Genomic DNA, 21,212 nt, shown 5'->3' with positions numbered 1-21,212 from the left:
GCTTGGGTGGCCGAAATTACAAAACTCATTCGTGCTGTGTCGCTACAGGCGGAACGAAACACACGCCCTGGTCCCAGGGTCTGCTGGGGTTGTGGCCAGCCAGGCCATCTGCGCCGAGATTGCCCCATGTCCCCCAGAGCTCAGGGAAACGGCTCGGGGTCCGCATAGACCGGGTAGTGCGGACTCCTGTCTTTCTATCCCAACCACCATCATCTTCAGGAGGAGCCCACCGGCACAGACGGGGAAGCAAGGCTCCACTTCCCCCAGAAGCAGACGAGGGCAAGCGGATGGAGCCTGTTGTTGTGGTGGGCCGGACCTGTGTTGGGGACTTTTGTCATGTCCCTGTCACTGTGGAGGGGCCCTGCTCCGCCCTGGTGGACACTGGGTCCAGAGTAACCCTGGTGAGGCCAGATATTGTGCCAGGTTGGACTCAGTGTGAGCCTACAACTGTGCAGCTCCGCACAGTCACAGGTGAGCTGGCACCCATGAAAGGGAAGGGAATAATGACTCTGACAGTAGGGGGCAGGACTGTGCGTCATCCTGTGTGGGTGGCGGCTGTGCAGGACCCTTGTATCCTGGGGTTGGACTTTCTTAGGAGCACAGGCTGCCAGTTAGACCTAAATAGGGGCACACTGAGCTTCCAGGGAGGGACGGAAGTCACCATGGCCCCCCCTAATGTCACATTCACTCAACCCAACAAACCCTTTACTCCAACAGTTAAAGCAGCAGAGACTCATGGCTGCGCCCTCCCCACAGCTGTGTGTGACTTTTCCCCAGTCCCCCTGTCACCTACGGCGGTGTGTTACATTCCCCCAGCTACCTCCATGACACAGCCCTCTGTGAGCCCGGGCCGCACCCCCCCAGCCCAGCTACCCCAGATGGGAGAGGAGAGGACACTGTCTGCAGTGAGGGAGATATGGGGAGGAACTGTGTTGGTCTTGACCCCGAGCAGCAGGAACGGTTGTGGCAGTTGCTGTTTGAATTCAGAGACAGCTTTGCGTTGAGTGAGGAAGAGGTGGGTCAGACTCATCTGGTGCAGCATGAGATCGACACAGGTGATGCTCGACCCATCAAGATGCGTCCCCGCCGTATCCCGCTGGCACGCCAGGAGGCGGCAGACAAGGCTGTGTTGGAGATGCAGCGGGCAGACTTCATTGAGCCCTCAGACAGCCCCTGGGCGGCGCCAGTCGTCATGGTTCCGAAGAAGGGGGGCAAGCTGAGGTTCTGTGCGGACTACAGGCGGCTGAATGAGGTAACCAGGAAGGACTCATACCCCATACCACGTATCGATGAGTCGCTGGACCTGGTTAGGGGTCCTCCTGGTTCTCCTCACTAGACCTCCGCAGTGGCTACTGGCAGGTGCCCTCTCCCCAGAGGCCAGAGCCAAAACTGCGTTCTCCACTAACAGAGGACACTGGCAGTTCAAGGTCCTGTGCTTTGGCCTGTGCAACGCTCCAGCTACTTTTGAGCGTTTGATGGACAGGGTGCTGGATGGCATCCCCCGACAGCAGTGTCTGGTATACCTCGATGACATCCTGGCCCATGGCAGCTCCTTCCAGTCAGCCCTGGGGGCGCTACGGCGTGTGCTGGAGAGGGTGGCTGCCGCAGGTCTGAAGCTCCACCCCGAGAAGTGCCACTTCATGAGAGAGGTGTCCTTCTTGGGCCACCGAGTGGGGAAGGAGGGGATCAGCACCATGGAGGACAAGGTAGGGGCTGTCAGAGACTGGCCCACCCCCACCGACCAGCGTCAGCTGAAGAGCTTCCTGGGCCTGGCCTCGTACTACAGGAGGTTTGTACGGGGCTTCTCAAGCGTTGCTGCTCCACTGAACCGCCTGCTGCCGAAGGACAAGGCTTTCACTTGGACAGTGGAGTGTGAGGAGGCGTTCAACACCCTCAAACGTGCACTGATCGAGGCCCCCGTGCTCGCCCCCTGACCTCACCTTGCCCTTTATCCTGGATACAGACGCGAGCAATGTGGGCATGGGTGGGGTGCTGGCCCAGGTGGGGCCAGAGGGGGAGAGAGTGGTGGCGTACTTCAGCAAAACATTTGACAAACATGAGCGCCGCTACTGTGTCACCCGGCGGGAGCTCTTGGCTGTTGTGGCTTCCGTCAAACACTTCTACCTGGGTGGTCTGCCCTTTACTGTAAGGACTGACCACTCTGCTCTCCAGTGGCTCATGTCTTTCAGAGAGCCAGAGGGGTAGGTGGCACGCTGGTTGGAGGAGCTTCAGCCGTATGACTTCACGGTGGTGCACAGGGCAGGGGCACGCCACTCCAACGCCGACGCCATGTCCCGTCGGCCCTGTACTGCAGACGGCTGCCGCCACTGTGAACGGAGAGAGGGACGGGAGAGAGAGCTGCGGGCAGAGGAGGGTGTCTGTGCCACAGTGTGTCGGGCGAGCGGGCCTGTCTGCTGTGAGCTGCAGACTGTCGACGTGGCTGAATGGCGGCAGCAGCAGGGACGGGACACAGACCTACAGCCAGTGCTACAGTGGGTAGAGGCGCAGGTGAGGCCACCATGGGAAGAGGTGACAGCGCTCTCACTCGCGACCAAAGGGTTGTGGTCGAAGTTTGAGAGATTGCGGCTGGCTGATGGCGTGCTACAGCGGGCATGGAAGGAGTCAGCTACGGGAGAGGAGAGGTGGCAGGTGGTGGTCCCAAAAGCATTGCGGGAGGCTGTGCTCCAGAGTACTCATGGGGGGGTGGGGACTGGACACTTTGGGGTCACAAAAACACTGCGCCGTCACCGTCAGGGCTTCTACTGGGGACAGCACAAGAGGGATGTGGAGGACTTTTGTCGCCGCTGTGACAACTGTACAACGAGAAAGGGCCCCCAGGCCTCTCTCATGCTCAGCTCCAACAGTTCCCAGTGGGGGCTCCCATGGAGAGGGTGGGAGTGGATGTAGTTGGGCCGTTCCCCACCACAGACAGTGGAAACCGCTGGGTGCTCACAGCCATGGACTATTTCACAAAATGGCCCGAGGCCTATGCTCTGCCTGACCAGGAGGCAGAGACCATCGTCGACGCCCTGACAGCGGGGATGTTCAGCAGGTTTGGAGCTGCAGAGTCCATCCACAGCGACCAAGGCTGAAACTTTGAGTCCCGTGTGTTCGCCACAATGTGTGAGAGGCTGGGTATGCACAAGACCCGCACTACTCCTCTCCATCCTCAAAGTGATGGCCTTGTGGAGCGCTTCAACAAAACGCTTGGACAGCAGCTGGCCATCGTCTCTTCCAAACACCAGCGTGACTGGGACAAGCACCTGCCTATGGTCCTCATGGCATGCTGCTCCGCTGTCCAAGACTCCACTTCCTGCACGCCTGCCCTCCTCATGCTGGGGAGAGAGATCCGCACCCCTGTGGAGATGGCGTTTGGTCGGCCCCTGGATAGCCCTCATGTTCCTCCGGGGCCGGAGTAATAATAATAATATAATAATAATAATAATATATGCCATTTAGCTGACGCTTTTATCCAAAGCGACTTACAGTCATGTGTGCATACATTCTACGTATGGGTGGTCCCGGGAATCGAACCCACTACCCTGCCGTTACAAGCGCCATGCTCTACCAACTGAGCCACAGAAGGACCGCCTGGAGACAGCCCACACCTTCGCCAGAGAGCAGCTGGTGAATGCAGGTGTGAGGCAGAAAATGAACTATGACGTGCACACCCGGGGAAGGCACTTTGTGGCTGGGGAGCTGGTCTGGGTCTACAGCCCCCTAAGGAAAAAAGGCAGATGCCCCAAGTTGGACAGTCACTGGGTGGGACCCTGCAGTGTCCTGGAGAGGATAGGGGAGGTTGTGTACCGGGTGCAGCTTCCTCCCAGGGGGAGAAAGGTGGCACTGCACCGGGACAGGTTAGCCCCATACAGAGGGGCCTCTTCTCCCCAAACCCCAGGAACCCCCACAATTCCCCTCTCTGGCAATGACATTCTCCAGGCACCCACCCTCAGGTGCCGCAGACAAGGCTCTAGACAGCCCACTCCCCCTGTCTCCCCCTGTGTCACCGCGTGGTTCCCCAGAGCCACGGACTGTATTACCCGTTCCCGCTTCCTTGTCCCCCATATCCCTGCCTTCACCCCCTGGTTCCCAGAGGGGCACTCTGCGACCATCACGGCCACGCAGGCAAAGGAGACCTCCGGGTCGCTTCAGAGACTTTGTTTGTTCCCTCGGGGACGAGGGACTTTGTGGTGGGGGGCTGTGTAGCGACCCGCACAGACAGCTGTGTGTTATGTGTTAGGCTAGGAGGTGGTTGTGTTGTACTGACCAGTACCCAGTGTTCGCGGGGTCCGACATGTCAATCAACCTGCTATCTGCCAATCACGGGAATGCCTGGAATGTTCTGATGCCGGGCATCCTGGTGGTTGGCGGAGTGGCGTGGAGGGGGGTTGGGCAGGGGGGTGGAGCATTGGAAGTTAAGACCAGGTTCAGCCTTTGTTCTCTCTCTCTTACGTCTGGGCTTCACAAGAGAAGGTCACGATTGGCTTGTGGGTTATCTGTCATCTATTTGGCGTGTGCTACGGCCCAAACAGTAGCCTGTGTAAAGTTGGTTTAATAAACCGTCAATTCGCAAACTCAAGCCTCTGTCTGGACAATTGTTCATTTATGATCTAGTCAGGTCATTACAATATATTTTGATTTGCTTAACACTTTTTTGGTTACTACATGATTCGATATGTGTTATTTCATAGTAGAAAATAAAGAAAAACGCCAGAATGAGTAGGTGTCCAACCTTTTGACTGGTATGTAAATATATATATTCAACTTGGCAAGTCAGTTAAGAACAATTTCTTATTTTCAATGAAGGTCTAGGAACAGTGACGTTAACTGGGCAGAATGACAGATTTTCACATACATATGTTTTATTATTGAAATTGTATATATATATATATAATTTAAATAATAAAAAATATATATATTTGATATTCTTTATTATTCTTTCTAATTAGACCTATATTACTCCTAGTCTTTAAATGTTAGGCAAATCTTCAATGAATGGGCTTGAAATTTTAGCTTCGTACGAGCCATCCTGATCTTGTCAGCTCACATTCTGTTTCGCTAAACTCGCGAGATCAGGATGGTTCATATGAGGCGATTGCAATGCAGCAGATGAAAATACATATTTATCTCCTCCCTTCTCTGATCTTAAACGATTTGATAGGTGTAAGGTTTTATATATAATGGCTCCTTGTATTGTCTAAAGTATCCTATTCATGGATTTTTTTTCTTGAATGTAAGTCTCATGGATGAGAATTTGTTGAACATAGGCTATAATGTTTTCCTTACATGCATGTTTTGCAATACAGATATGAGATTACTGAAAATAAATACATTTCAAATTCAAATATCATAGGTGACCGCCTAACTAGGTGGCTGGTGTGGGAATATGCGCAGAGGAAATGATGTTGTAATGGTCCTCCAATTACAGTTAGTTGCAAGGCTACTTCCTCCTAGGAATTGTCGTAGCGTAGCTCCACTCCATAAGAATATCGAGTGAGGAACACCGAAGCTTTTAGAACGCTGGCAAAGTTACTGACTGCAACTTTGTATTACTTTGGATTATGAACGTTCGTTAAATTGTAACATTGCATCAATGTCGAATGGCAATGTCGGCTGAAACTGGAATCTTGCTTTTGAAGGAATCTAAACAAATAGGCTATTTTCGTTGAATTTTCGGGAGATGGCAGACTAGCCTGACTTGTGCTTTTAGCACATAAGGTTACGTCTGCGCGTCCTCAACGCACTTAGTAAGTTTTACATGTAAGGTAAGTTATGTTTTTATATTTGTATATTTTATTTGGAATACGGAGCTACCTTTAGAGAGTCTTAGGCGTAGCCTATTCTTTGGATTTGCGCGGATCCTAAATAGTACAAACGTAACCTGTAGACTAGCTACAGCCTTAGTTTTCCCGATGGGAAAGTCAGTGAATGGCACTTTCAAGTCTCTCTCACAAACTCCAGGTTAACCAGAAAATGCACATTTCTCTCTTTGAAATACTAGGCCTATAAACTATCCTTTAGGCCACCTTGATTTTTCAATCTGGAGAGAAACGAATAATGTTCCGGAGGATAACATTTTTAATTTATTTTTTCCAATAGATGGGAATGCCACAATAACCTAGTAACCCAAACTCCCCTTATTAACCATGCAGAAATCGCTTCGCCAATTTCTGGTTACAAAAAATATAATGGTAAGCATAATTTCACTATGTCACAAAACAAGCAAGTATAGTGTAGAAATATATTTTCCATAACTACAAATATTGTATTTTCAGCTGTTTGAAGCTGGTGTACAAAACCGAAAGTAAAAGAGCAAATACGAAATTTAAGAACGGGAAGCATAGAACATATCTACCGCTTGTTAGACTTGCTTTCAATGAGAATGACAGATCTATAACTCGCATACCTATGTGAATTTGGTTTGGTCGCCCAAAAAGTTGCATATTGCAGCTTTTAACCCAATTAAATAATGTAGTGGCAACATCTAGACAGTAGGCTACATTTAGGATTAGTTTTAATGCAGGCAATCAGCAGCAGAAACAGTATTAAAGCGTATTCTCCACCCCTATTTCGGTAAACGGCTAAGGGATGGGGTTGGAGTAATGTAACCAATCTCACATTTATAGACTGCAATGGGTGCAAGGACTGACCATCCATGATACCAACATTAGAGTTTTAACTGTGTTTTTGTGCTATATAGTGTTTGTTTACAAACCTGGGAGTAAAACACGTTTCTATTTTGGGTTCTTAAGGTTTAGGACAATTGAACTAAGCTCATGAGACAAGTTTTATTCTTCAAGAATAAATGGGTGCGTATCATTAATTTATTACACCAAAAAATGGATGCGGCAATTGCTGATTGCCCCTTTAACTTCTTACGGCTACAACTTTTTATGCTCAGGGGTTAGTCATTTGTAGGTGCAAAATTACATCCAGTTTTCATGTTGTTAGTGTGCCTTTGTCATGTAGACTTTGTTGGGAGCACCACTCCTTGATTGTGTGCCTCCATTAATCCCATGCTGGGCAATAAGCATCACAATGGTCCTGTAGCCGGAGAGGGGGAAGACACTATACATACTTCCCGACATTGGGGAAAATTTGTATTTATCCCAGATTTTACCAGGTATATTGACTGAGAACACCCACCTTCTCATTTACATCAATGACCCGGGGAATAGTCACGGGGGGATGAATGAGCCAATTGGAAGCTGGGGATGATTAGGTGGTGGTATGAAGGCCAGATAGGGAATTTAGCCAGGACACTGGGGTTAACAACCCTACTCTTAAAATAAGTACCTTGGGATCTTTAGTGACTACAGAGAGTCAGGTCACCTATTTAACGTCCCATCTGAAAGATGATCCCATTCAAAAAACATTGATTGCTACCTGATATTTCACGGTTCACTTCTTTGTGTGCTTTAATTTAAAAGAGGACCAAAGAAGAGCATGCACAGACAACACACTGTCTTAGGACTTTTGGCCTCACTTGGGCTACATTACATAATATTAACACTTCTGGTGCATCATATTGATAGGTATGTCCCTTCTACGTAACACATACAAGTCATTACTATCACCATTTAGAGGTCCTGCTCTTTTCAATAAACCTCTCTGGTTATACGCTCACATTGTCAGTTATTGGCTGTGAATCAATCAGTTGTCCCTTAGTCGCTTTAATGGATTCTAGTTGATGAAGCAAATCATCTCCTTTACATCCCATTGGCATCAGTGTCTCTCCAGTGTGTCATAAAGAATCCAAGGTTAGCCTCCATTCTCAAATGAGTCAAGAGTTCATGATGATGATGATGTGTAAATGCTCAGCTGTCTAAGGTGACTAAGTTACGGTGGCGACTGTGTGAGATCATCGGGATGTGTCGAGGCAGACATGCCACGCAGCTTGCCGTGATCCTTGAAAGTAGTATCTTTTTGAAGCGGATAGTTGACGGTCCTACTGTTGACATTGTCACAGATGTGAATGATGTGTGAATTTGCTTATGAAATCTACTACTAGACAGCTTGTAATACACGAAGGAGTGTTGATCACTTGTCATTTATAATAATAATAATATAATAATAATATTTATTTTGTTGGTATCAATATTGAAGGGAATCTGTAGCTCTGACCGGTCTATAAAACAGTGGTAGAAATGGTGCATATACACTGAACAAAAATATAAACACAACATATAAAGCATTAGTCCTGTGTTTCATGAGCTGAAATAAAATATCCCAGAAATGTTCCATATGCACAAAAAGCCTATTTCTCTCTAATTTTGTGCACAAATTTGTTTCACTGTTAGTCAGCGTTTAAGCCTTTGTCAAGATGATCCATCCACCTGACAGATGTGGCATATCAAGAAGCTGATTAAACAGCATCATCATTACACAGGTGCACTTTGTGCTGGGGACGATAAAATTGCCGCTCTAAACATGTCTCAAGTTTTGAGGGAGTGTGCAATTGTCATGGCTGCAGGAATGTCCACCAGGGCTGTTGCCAGAGAATCCAACATTCCATAAGCCATGTCGTTTTAGAGAATTTGGCAGTATGTCCAACCACCCTCAGAACCGCAGACCACGTGTAACCACGCTAGCCCAGGACCTCCACATCCGGCTTCTTCCCCTTGTAGGATCGTTTGGGGGGAGCGGGGTGCTGAATATGATTTCTGCACGTAATAAAGCCCTTTTGTGATGAAAAACTCATTCTGATTGGCTGGGCCTGGCTCCCAAGTGGGTGGGCCTATGCCCACTGATGGCTGCGACCCTGCCCAGTCATGTGAAATCCATAGATTATTAGGGCCTAGTGAACTTATTTCAATTGACTGATTTCCTTATATGAACCGTAATTCAGCCAAATCTGACATTTTTGCATGTTGCCCTGTATGTTTTTGTTCAGTATAATTGATATAATTTGCTTTGATGAAAGTTGTTCAGAATAGTAGAGCTGTGCTGGATGTTTGTACCTACTAATGGAGCTGTGTGAGTGAGTGACTGGTTAGTGATCTGGAGAGTGTCTCGCTAGTTTAGCTGATACCTTGCCTCTTCACTGGGGTCATGTTGCCTTTGTGGGCGCCTGGTGAGCTCAGTGACTCGTGTCCTGGAGTCTGCTGATAAGCGGTCAGATAACGGGATGTCAGTCTGGACGGAGACACGGGTCAGACCCAAGGGGCGCTCAGGGCTCCTGCTCTAGTCAACTGAGGTGAAGGGTCTGACTTGATCTTGCCTGCTCACCCATAACGCCCTGATTAGCGCTCTTTCTCCAGTGTCCTTCCTGACAATGTAATCATTGTGCTTTGGCCCAATGACACTGTGGTGAATGTTGGGAAAATCTCTGGTAGGCTGCTCAGAAATGTAGGACTCCTATTTTTTTCATGAAGATTTTCATTTAATGTTGTCACAGTTAACGACTCCGTTTAAAGCAGTGGAACAGGTTTACTAAAGCTCTTTTGATGGTGGAACAAAACGTATTGTTGTAATAATATTGTGCCAATGTGATTCTGGATATTAACATGTTTGTCAGCGCCATAATGATTTTTCAAACTTTTTAACATTTTAATTGTGGACTTATCTACTAGATCAGGGTTTCCCAAACTTGGGAAACCCATTTGGGTGCATGTTTTGGTTTTGGGTGCACATTTTGGTTTCATCAAACTCGGTCCCAGGATAGAGGTTGGGGAAACCCTGTACTAGATGATAGTAGATTCACAGTGTAATTTCTAGATGCTGTTTGAGTCATCCACGGTTTATCTACTGGGCTGTTATGCCTAAGTGCAACCAGTAGTGTTCTATTTTCTGATCAAGGCCATTTCAACACCATGTGTTCATGTTGGGTTAGTGGGTTCAACACAACTCGTTTCTGACCCAACATGCTGTTTTTAAACCGATTTCTAATTCTCTCCCATAATCATTACTTCTACATTACATGATATCCACTTTCTATCGGAGCAGATATGCTGGCCTTTCCTCCCCAGATCCATTCTGCAGCTGCTCTTTCAGAGCACCCTAAAGTGCATAATTTGCCCACAGAGGCCCTGAACAGTTCAGAAAACAGAGGCGAAAGAGAAGAGAAGGGGGGAAACAGTCCTCTGACAGCAATCGTTTCTCTGTACGTACACAGTCATTTGGCTGTCAGAAAAAGCAGGCAGTATAGGCTGGATCATTATGAGAGCAAAGCAGAGAGAGAAGAGCTTGCCTTGCTCTGTGTGTGTGTGTGAGAGAGAGAGAGAGAGAGAGAGAGAGACATGACTGGCCTGCGGGAGGATAAGGTTACACACACTGTCATTAACAACAGACTGCGCTGTCCACAGAGACACAGAGCTTCAAGTCTGAGCAGGAGTCTGGGGCTGGCTCAGGCGCAGTGGTGTAGGTAGATCCGTCTCAAATCAGCCTGGGAGGGTAAGAGAAGAGGTGTGTGTATAACTGTGTGTGTGGTTGGTTGCATCCCTGTGTGTATGAATGTGTGTGTGTGGGAGGGACCTGCGTGTATGAATGTGCGTGTGTGGGAGGGAGGGACGGAGAAAGGGAGAGAGTGGGAGCTGGGGGGGGTAGGACTTGGCAGAGACTCCAGCAACGGAGCAGCAATCTCTTTAAGGACCCATCAGCTGCGAGGCTGGCGCTGCTGACCATGTGTGCCTGGCGCTGACATGCGAGTAAGTTGGGCTTTTAATTTTCTATTTGGATTAGCAGTAGACCTGACAGTTGTGGAGGCAGTGGGGTTGCAGAGGAACACAGCATATTGGTCACTTGGCCTGTTTCACCCCTGTGTCCACTGCTTTTTAGGACGTGGCCTCTGTCTGCATGTTATTTTTAGTCGAAATCCTTGAGGCTTTAATAATCATAAGCCTTGTGCAGCCGAAACATATTAGGATGAGTGTAACCTAGTCGTCTGGGGCCTGGCGGGCTCTGCAGCCTCGGCTCAGTGCGAGACAGGAAGTCAGACAGAATGTCTGTGCCCCAGCCAGACTTTCGTCCTACTTCTGTGTGTGTCTGCTCCTGCCGCCGGGTGCCTCTCTCCTTTGGTGGCTCTCCAGTGGGTTATTGATTTCTGTTTCTATCCTCTGTACAAATGTGGGTGAAAAGCAAATGGAGACTGGAGTCTGCCGTCTGCGCAGCCTAGAGCAGACACAGATCCGCAGTGTTCCTGGCTCCTCGCTCTCCCATTACCCCGAGACTGCACTGGAGACAGTCTGCAATACACATTTTATGAGTGCTTCACTCGCTTCAGTGCTCTTATTGCTCAGCTGTTAGGGGGGGGGGGGTTATGGCTCTGTTTGGTTTCTCTGCCTTTACTTGCTCTCCATTCCTGGGCTTTGGAGTGGATATAGAATACTAAGACTTAAAGCAGCAATATGTTGTTTTTTTGGGTGATCCAACCAAATTTACATTGATCTGTCATTCTCATTGAAAGCAAGTCTAAGAAGCAGTAGATATGTTCTATGTGCACTATTTCTATGCTTCCCGTACTTCTGTTTTATTTTTGTGTTTTGTACACCAGCTGAAAATACAATAACCTTGGTTATGGAAAATATATTTCAGTGGTTTAGATGCTTGTTTTGTCATAAACTGAAATTAGGTGAACTATTAGAATTTTACAACCAGAAAATGGCGGAGCGATTTTTGCGTAGTGTGCCTTTTTTTAAAGGATTGTAATTGCAGGTTCAATTCCCTAACATGCTGACTACACCATCCACGCCATCGAGCACATGTTGATTTTTATCCATCCGCGACAGATGCGATCAGGACACGCAGGTTAAAATATCAAATCCAACTCTGAACATACAGTATATTAATTTGTCAAATCGCATGAAACATTCTTGGACATTTAAAGATTGCTAGCTGTTGCTAGTTTGTCCTGGGAGATGAACATTGGGTTGTTATTTTACTTGACATGCATATTGTCCTCTTTTTAGCTCGTTCTTTGTAGAAGTTTGACCTGGAGTCTAGGGTGTCTTCCCACTCTACCCTGAGGGGGTGAGAATGCGCATTGGTTGATGAAATGTCAGTTCCTTATGTTAAACATTTTACGAAGACAAATATTGATTATTCATGTTCTAAATAGTTCAGTGGGGTATTTCTCTAACAGTATATCCAAAAAGTCTTAATTTTTGTAACCTAATACATCCGATAATGATCACGAGCTCTGTTGACAGAACGGTGCAACCTTTGAAGACTTTTGTGGGAGTCATCTTCAAAGTAGTTTCTGCGGGTCGCAAAAAGCGGAATTAGCAAGACACGAGCTGAGTTAAATGTGAAAGGCTTTGAAAATGCAAAGCTAGTGGTATGCTCAGTGCTTTGTTGACATTTATAGTTCCTTTTGTTTCCGTATGTTGCATTGATAGTGGCTAATATAGCGTTGATTTGATCACAATTGCCACAGCGAAGGGAACCGTTGATAGTGTTAACAGGGAAAACTAGAATCTCATAACCAATCAGTGCTGCAATAGGCCTATATGCAAATTGACCATTGTCATATATGGATCTGTGCCATTTACTTCGATCCGACTGTGTTTACAGCTGTGGTCGTGAGTAGATGAGCTTGTTTTCAGATCAAAGTGAGAGCTACATGTAGCCATCTGTGTAAATTGTTATATATTCTTTGCTAGTTAGTGAGTTGTTATTAGCCCAGCTATAGATCATTTGTAGTCAGCAATCGGGGAGGGATTGCTTCCTACAATAGCACAAAATGTGTACATTTCTAGACATATTCGAAAAGAGTCTTAAAGGGGCAGTGTTGTATTTTGAGATGGCTTCTAAAAGCCTAAGTAGCCAATAGGCAGAGGGCAGCATCCATTTGTTTGATTCTCTGTAATAATGGTATGGGAATAATAATGCATTTTATTTTGTAAAGTGTTTCCTTGCATCAAACAACACAACACCATTTTCAGTCACCTCCTTGTCTGAAGGACAAATGGATAAAGAGCATAATGTCAAGCTCTGCCTGTTTTTATTTTTTTTTAAGTCTCATGGGATGTAGGCCTACATTGAACACCACACATTGGCTGACCCTATAGGCTGAATGATAGAACAGCTATTTCCATGTTAAAATGTAATGGGATGCATTTTCTCCATTTAGTTTTTGATGGTAGGCCACTCTGATAGGTCTACATTACAATAAAATAGCGACAGTAGCCTACTTAGCCACTGTTATAACAGAGGGTACGGCCTCAGTGTTCACAGTAAACGTGCGCTGGAAGTTGTACAGAATTTTCACAATGTTCAAGTTTTGTGCTCAGCAAACCCCCCCCCCTAGCTTCCATTGATTTAGTCAGCCTAATTTTGGCCATCCTAAAAGGGTTAAAAAAAACTCCAATAATTTAACGGATTATGATAGAGACATGAAGTTTGGACCATTTGTTTTTCTTAGATTATCTACATAATTAACATATTTTAAATATGCCCTTTTTGATTGGACACCCTCCCGAGTGAATGAAAATTGTCTTTCTCTACTCTGACGATTTAATCCACCTATTTAGTTTTTAGTTGTCTTTTAACCTCTCCTTGTTTGTTTTTCAAGCATCCGCGTGGGTTTGTAACTACCTGATATCCATTAAGGAGGGGGTTTGCAGCGCGTGGAGCATCTGAAATGGAACCAAGTTCTATTTTAGTTCTGGGCTACGCAGACACTCGTTCACGCGTGCGAGCGACGGGGGTGAAATGATTTAACGTGTATGTGTACATTTGTTATGCGACGCTCACGCGGCCGGCGTGTGATTGAGCAGGGACCTCTGTTTGATCGATCCCTTGATATGTTTGATTGTAAACTGATATGATATGTTTTAAAAGTTAAGTCTGTGTTTTGGAAAGTTTTAAATGAGCAGTGTTAGAGTAAGGCCTATACATACGATTTTGTGGGATCTGTCCTAATACCTACAGTAGGTAAAGAGTTGGTGGTAGAAGATAAAACCGAGGCAGCCATTTTTTGGCATGGTGTGTAAATACTCCAAAGTATCATAGTACACGAGTTTGAGAACCCTAGCCTCTCCTCTTGCAAACAAATATGTTTCCCGGATTTATGTCTCGAGACTAGCGTTAGTCACACTCGCTAATATCAAACGTGTGTTTGATGTGCTGTGCTGCAGTTCAACTTGGACCTCCTTGTCTGTTGTGTGCTGCTGTTAGTTGTCTCTCCATGGCCTTGTGAGGAAGCTAGGTTAAACGTCTGATGGAGGCCAAACACTAAATATTTTAGAAAGTAAATAGACCCCAAATCTGTCACTCTCACCTGTAATGACATTATGTTCCCAAATGATTAAAACCTCATAACCAAGACAACAGGCATCTACAGTGCCACCATTTGACTTGCATATGTGCCTAAATATTTTGCTATGTGACCTGGAATTTCAATTGAAGGAGCGCTAGGGTGTCTAGAAAAAAAAATGAAGGATTCTAGTTGAATTAGCACAAATCTTTTTCTTTGTTCTCCTTCTTTTTTGTGTGCACCTACTTTTTTTCCAACTTAGGCACGCACATGACCCTTGTAGGAAGAACCCCAAAAAGGGTCAGCTTAGAGCCCTGGATAATGCTATTGAACAGTGCCACTTTTGTGTGCTTCAAGATCACTGTGAGAGGAGATCCAATTATACTGTCCCGTCACCTATCCTCTGTAATTGAAGGGGCAATTGACTATCAGGAATACCAGGTCATAAAGCTTCCATTGACAGGAGGGTGCGACTGTGATGGTCCAGCTGCAGTGGTGTTGTGTGGTACTCACGCTGACTCACGCTGACAGGTAGACATGGAGGGCGTGGGGTGGTGTGTGTGTGTGTGTGTGTGGCTTGGGGGACTGGTCTTGTTAAACCCGCTCTCAACGGCGAAGCTCACTTTCTGCCACAGGACATAAAGTCAATAGAAACGTATTGAAATTCCCTCTGCTTGGTGATGTCACCTACGATTCTTCTCGTTGCTTCCATACTGTAATTTTATGAGAGGTTTCTCCTCTCATAGCCCACTTGATCTTTGTCCGCGAGCCCAATGTGACCAATCAGGTCTGACGGTGGAGAAGAGGTGGTACAAATCAGGGTGCTATTGGAGGGCCCTGACGCTCCAGCACACTGATCTTTGTCAGAGGGTCAATCGGAGGGAGAATGTTTGTGCATTCCACTTTCTGCAAACATTGCTAAAGGTCATAAAGACAGTGTTTGAATTGGCCGTGGCGAGTGTTGTGATGGTGGTCCTACAGTGAACTCTGCAGTGCCATGGTGACTGCTGCCCGGTGCAATATGCTGACTTCTTGTCTTGAATGTCTTCTCGAAGCTATAAACTTTGTTCTTGAATAATTACCCTTGATTCATCTCTGTAGCACAGATCACTTTTATTTAATTGTTCTGGAGTTCTCGTTGCTTGGGGTTTTTGAACATTTTAAAGCTTTTGTGGTGGTGCAGTCGTTAATTGTTTTTCTTTTCTTTGCTCTCGCGTCTCACCAGTGCAACGTGTTACCGGTCGAGGCTGAAGATCCTCTGATGCATTCGATGGAATCAAAACGCTTGCTTTGCTGTAGCAATTTGTTTCCCCATCTCCTCACTCCCAATGTCATTTCAAAGTGAACAAGGTTGTCTGACCACATCAGTAGTCCCTGCCAACACCATCCCAGGGTATCATGAGTTGTCCGGTAAGAAATCAAACTTCATTTTTTTCAAAACCTTTTTATTTAACCAGGCAGTTAAGAACAGACTCTTATTTTCAATGACGGCCTAGGAACAGTGGGTTAACTTCCTTATTCAGGGGAAGAACGACAGATTTGTACCTTGTCAGCTCGGGGATTCGATTTTGCAATAAGTCCAACGCTCTAACCACTAGGCTACCTGCCGCCTAATTTTACTTCGTGACGAGTAGGTCATCTGAGACCAAATGGTTTCAAGAGGGTCTCTCTGGGTGTTTTCCAAGACAAAATGATGGGGGGAAAATAGTACTGCTGAAAGGAAATACATCTCTTGTCTCTGATTTTAAATGATCTACTACATGGGCCCCTGTGTGTGTGTGTCAGTCAGAAATGACCCTTTCTTGCACCGTATCCTGGAACCAAACCTGCTCGCCTCTTACCAGGACAGGAGTGTCAGTATTGTGATTTTACAAGAAAAGGGCCATTTTGCATTCGATTAAATTCCTTACATTGTGAGCGAGTCGGCTGCTGAGTTGAAGTCCTAGAGAGAGAAAGGAACGATAGCTCCGGCAGGGCCAGAATGAACTGAATGGGGTAGGGCCACGGAGGGCTGCCTGTGGGCTTTTCACTATCTCTTTTAATCTCCCATTTGATGAGGCCCCTGGCAAGGGTGGAGCAGACCTTCCATAGGTTAATGAGTTTTTCAGATTTAGTGTGATTATGGCAACCCCCAGTTGTTAGCTGTCTACGCTGTAATTAACTATCATGGCCGAGTTGTTTTATAATATAATATAATAATAATAATAATAATAATAATAATAATAATAATAATAATAATATAATATAATATAATAATAATAATATAATAATAATAATAATATATGCCATTTAGCAGACGCTTTTATCCAAAGCGACTTACAGTCATGTGTGCATACATTCTACGTATGGGTGGTCCCGGGGATCGAACCCACTACCCTGGCGTTACAAGCGCCATGCTCTACCAACTGAGCTACAGTCCCGGAATTATTTTTGACTTGCTCTGTAAAAGCTAATCTGTACATTTTTTCCCCCTTCTTTTGTTTGTGTTTTTGTTGTAGGATGACACGTTCTCGAAGTGCAATGTCCCTAAATGTACAAAATAAGGCATAAATTCATTATTAAAATTGTAATTTTTTTAAAATTGCATAGCTGAATTCTGAAAGAATGTTGATTAGCCATTGGATGAGTTGAAGAGCAGGGCCTGGGTGCGACAGAAGTCGTTCTTGGTTTTAAGCACTACACTTCCGAGTTAACAGGAGCATTTCTCTGCTGCTCAAATGGAAGCAATGACATTTTCTTCCCTGCTCCTAGTACACTAATACTCAACACATCTAAAAACATCCTGTGTGTGTTGAAGTCACACCGTTTTCAATTTGAATGAGCAATTGTTTTGTGTTTTGTATGGCATTCTGCATGTCACAACCAGTCGTGGGCTGCAGTCTGTTGTGCAGTTATGAGAGACGCCTTTTCCCCAAATAACCTATAGTATTTATATTTGCCGTAGCTGCACCTGTCTAATCAAGGCTATTTTTGGTTCTCTCTCTTTGAGAGTTTCCAGACAAGTCTAGTAAACAACCGAATAAACACTGCGATCCTATGTCAGGTTGACTTTGTTCATCCTGATTCACTTGGCTGTTTGGCTGCAAGCAGAGGCTGCCCCTTTGATCTGATCTGTTGTGCTAGTCTGCTGTGTGAATGCCAGGTGAGCACAGACAGACCGAGGGCTAATTCGCCCTCGGCGCTGTCTGTGTCACACCCACGCTCACCTCGGAGCGGGCCATCTCCGTCTCTCTGGTGTCGTACTCTTTGGTGAGTGGGACGGGGACATGTTATGTAGAGGCATGGGCTCCGGAGCAGGCCAGACTTGGTCGGCTATGCCCAGTTCTCCCTCCCTGCGGCTCCCCTGGTGCTGGGCCTATTTGTGCCGTGGTAACTATGCCAGCACCAGCTCAGACACAGATTCTACCTCCTGTCTCCCAGCTCGGCAGCACGATGACTCAGCAGCTCCCGCTAGGGCACCCAGGCCCATGCAGCGTCACACACACGCTGGGTCTGGGAGGGCCACACATCTCACATCAGACAAAATATAAGGTTCTACACTGCATCGCACCAATCGTTACCTGAGCACGATCTAAGCATATCGCAACCACGCGTGATTGAATCATGACGGTTGGGTGAAAGAGGAAGAATCCATCCAAATATCTGCGGTGTGCAAGTCAACACTGAAATGTTCATTTTGATGCAAATGTGAGCTTTTGAAGGAGCAGGGACTTTGAATCGTTTCAGGATCGTTTTAGAGAGAGGAGAAGGACTGCATGAAACCCGATTCTTTTTCAAACTGCCTCAACCACAACTTGGCCACATTTTTGTTTGGTCCCACTTGGTCCTTGGACAACAGCAAAGCCTTTCCACTGCCAACACCACGCCTTCCAATCCTCTCTGCTTATGTACTTTAGTGGTCGATCGGTATTTGATCTCCCTCTTATGTTTTCATCCTTCCCTTGGCTGACTGAATTACAGTGATACTAGCCCAAGATGCACAGAAAATGGCAACCCACGAGAACTGCCTGACCTCCCTCCCTGAGACTGGGGGGGGTTGAAGGGGTGATGCGGCACACCCCCTGTCAGGATGTCAGCTCTGTGAACTCACTGCAGTCAGGGGACTGCCAGAGAATTCAATATGCGGGGACAGAGGGAGCATAATCACAGCCCAGCACAGGCACACAACTCTGGGAAAAACCTACCTCTCTATGCTTCGCGCAACGTGTTCTGCAGATGCTGCTGGCCTTGTTTCTCTATCTCTCTCTCTCTCTCTCTCTCTCTCTCTCTCTCCGAGGACCTACTCTGAGGTCTCCAATATCAGGAGGAGCACATGTTAATCCCTCAACACAAATACTGCATCAGATCAGTCTGCCTTGCATGACCCGGTTTGTTATTCAACACAGGCATCGCTGCTCGCTGTCCTCGTAAGATGGCGATCGGGTTTTTGCCTTTTTGATATGCTGCAAAAGTTAGACTATCCTCAAACAAAAAGAATGTGGTCGCATTCTCGTCTTTGTATGAAGGCAGACTGCAGACTGTCAGTGATTTTTAAATATTTTTTAAAACATTTTTTGTTTTTTGAAGGCTAGTGATTGAGCAGATGAAGTGGCTGAGGTTCACTGGGCAGATAATTGAGGTGATATATTGATTTGTCGGGGATGGATATTAGGTGCCTGGAGGACAGCATTCTGTATCAGGCTGTTGAGGAGATCTGTGTCATGCTATGCATCCCTATATGTTGTTGCACGTTACCGTAATTTAGCGACCATAACCAGACCCTAACCAAACTATGCTGTCCACCTGAACTGACCTAGCCCCTCATTGTCCTCCCTTGCCAGTCTGTGCCCTGTCCTCGTTAATTGTGCGGCCCCCTATCCATCTGCCACCCTCCATTCCTCATCAGCCCCCCTGTCCCCCTGCCCTCTCGTTGCCCCCTGGCCATACATGGGTGCCCCCCTCGGTCCTCCTGTCCCCACTCTGCACAGAGCCCCTGATTATCTCTCAGTGGCTGCCTCTGTTTTGTGCTCTGATTAAAGGAGCAGCATGTGGTCTGTGTGAGCCGGGCCATACAGGCGGTGTTGGGGTAATGCTAACATTTATGTCTGGGAGCGGGCACAAAGGCTCTGGGAATACACCACTGGGATATTTATCAGTGGGCAGACACACACTGCCAAGATAACGATCAGCCCGGGCTTAGTATGTCATAAACACGCTGCATGGGGAAAAGGTGGCGGGATTGGAGGGAGATATCCTCCCGCATCAAATCTTATCGGTGTGGAATTGGTACAGGAATAGATTTGTACAACATGCATCCTGTTTTAATGGAGTGCGGATGTGTTGCTGTAGAGTGCGGTGGGCTCTGCTTGAATCAGACGGATCACAGCCGAAATCGAGCAGACATCAATGTACATGTATGTCAATGTGCCTAAAGACACATATATAGAAGGTTTTAAAGACCCAGCCTCTTCATTTGAAATCTTTCTATTTGGGCTCCCACGTTGGTGCTCCCTGCTGTGCCCTTCTCCGGTCCTCCTCGTTCTCCTGCCGCGTCTGTCTGCTCTCCTTGCTGTCAAGAAGGCTGTCTCTCTCGCTCTCTCTACAGCTCAGCCAATAGGAGCGCACCAGTCTCCCTATTGCTTGCCACTCAACACCTTGTTGCCAGGACAACAGGAAGGCATGAGACCCACTTGAGCATTTTAAAGTTGGTGTTGACTCTTTATTGAAAACAAGGAAAGGTCTTTCTCTTTGAGTAAAAATGCCATTAGGGTGGTGCTCTTAGATCAACCCCCCCTCTTTCCATCCCTTTATCCTGTCACAGCAAGTGGCTTGAAATCATTTTAGTGAACATAGCAAAGGCATGTACATAGACGCTGATTTGTCAAATGATGTGACACAAATTAATGTATGTATCTTGTCTTTCTAAATTGTAAGCTATTTTGAATGTCCAGTTTAGTGAACACGTCATTCCAGTGTCATCTGGTCGTCTAATCACAACTTCTGTCTCTTCCAGGTCTACGATGTTAGATGACATGTTTATTCTGGTCTTCATACTTCTGGTTTTACCCTCTTCCAGTGTGGAAGGTAAGAATTTCACACCTTTCCTTAAAAATAAAACCCTGTTTATTCTCACGAATAATTAGTTTTCGGTACGTTAGGTAGCTGCTTCAGAGATTACACGCATTCGGCACCATTCACCATACATTCGGCCAAGTACTCGGCTACGAATCTGCGTAGTGAGTTTACATTTTTCTGTCAAGGGCGTGCTTTGTCTCCCCCCGCTGTCTCGCAGCATTTTTTTTAACAACTGCAGTGACAGGCTCGCAGACTGGGCTCTGGGAGAACTGAGGATTTCTCACTGTCACGGGCTGGCTGGCTGGCTGGCTGGCTGGGGATACTTATTATTCTGCATTGCCTACTATAGTGTAGCAGCTAAATGATGACACACTCATTATTAGAATGAGGGAGGTTATAGCACATAGCATATCTCCTGCACTAACATGACCATAATATTCACACATTAATAAATCCTCTTAAGGATCCGTACACTTTTTTCCAATTTTCGCCTAAAATGACACCCAAATCTAACTGCCTGTAGCAAGGACATGCATATTCTTGTTACCATTTGAAAGGAAACACTTTGAAGTTTGTGGAAATGTGAAAGTAATGTAGGAGAATATAACACAATAGGTATGGTAAAAGATAATAGAAAAAAAAAAAAAAAAAAAAAAAAAATATTACCATCTTTGAAATGCAAGTGAAAGACCATAATGTATTATACCAGCCCAGGTGCAATTTACATTTTGGCCACTGGATGGCAGCAGTACATGTGCAAAGTTTTAGACTAATCCAATGAACCATTGCATTTCTGTTCAAAATGTTGTATCAAGACTGCCCAAATGTGCCAAATTTGTTTATTAATAACTTTTCATGTTCAAACTTGTGCACTCTCCTCAAACAATAGCATGGTATTCTTTCATTGTAACAGCTACTGTACAGTTGACAGTGTAGTTAGATTAACAAGACTTAAACATTTCTG

At 46.2% G+C, this 21,212-nt stretch overlaps 1 protein-coding gene across 4 annotated transcripts in view; it reads left to right on the top strand.

Annotated features, from left to right (window-relative positions):
- The first annotated feature begins 5,449 nt into the window (after positions 1–5,449).
- Positions 5,450–21,212, top strand: part of LOC118385986 (activin receptor type-1-like) — a 33,407-nt gene continuing 17,644 nt past the window's right edge. The window contains exons 1-2 of one of the 4 annotated variants that reach the window (XM_035773283.2): positions 5,450–5,747; positions 20,187–20,257. In XM_035773283.2, the coding sequence (XP_035629176.2) occupies positions 20,194–20,257 (64 nt within the window). In that variant the 5' untranslated portion in view covers positions 5,450–5,747; positions 20,187–20,193. Of the gene's footprint in view, positions 5,766–10,570; positions 10,647–15,508; positions 15,605–20,186; positions 20,258–21,212 lie in introns of those variants that run through there. The other 3 variants (XM_035773282.2, XM_035773284.2, XM_035773285.2) reach the window with 3 other exon arrangements.

This window comes from Oncorhynchus keta, chromosome 7, assembly GCF_023373465.1.
Source record: "Oncorhynchus keta strain PuntledgeMale-10-30-2019 chromosome 7, Oket_V2, whole genome shotgun sequence".
In the NCBI taxonomy this organism is placed as follows: domain Eukaryota; kingdom Metazoa; phylum Chordata; class Actinopteri; order Salmoniformes; family Salmonidae; genus Oncorhynchus; species Oncorhynchus keta.
Note: the sequence above shows the minus strand (reverse complement) of the source record. Positions and strands in the feature narration are given on the sequence as shown.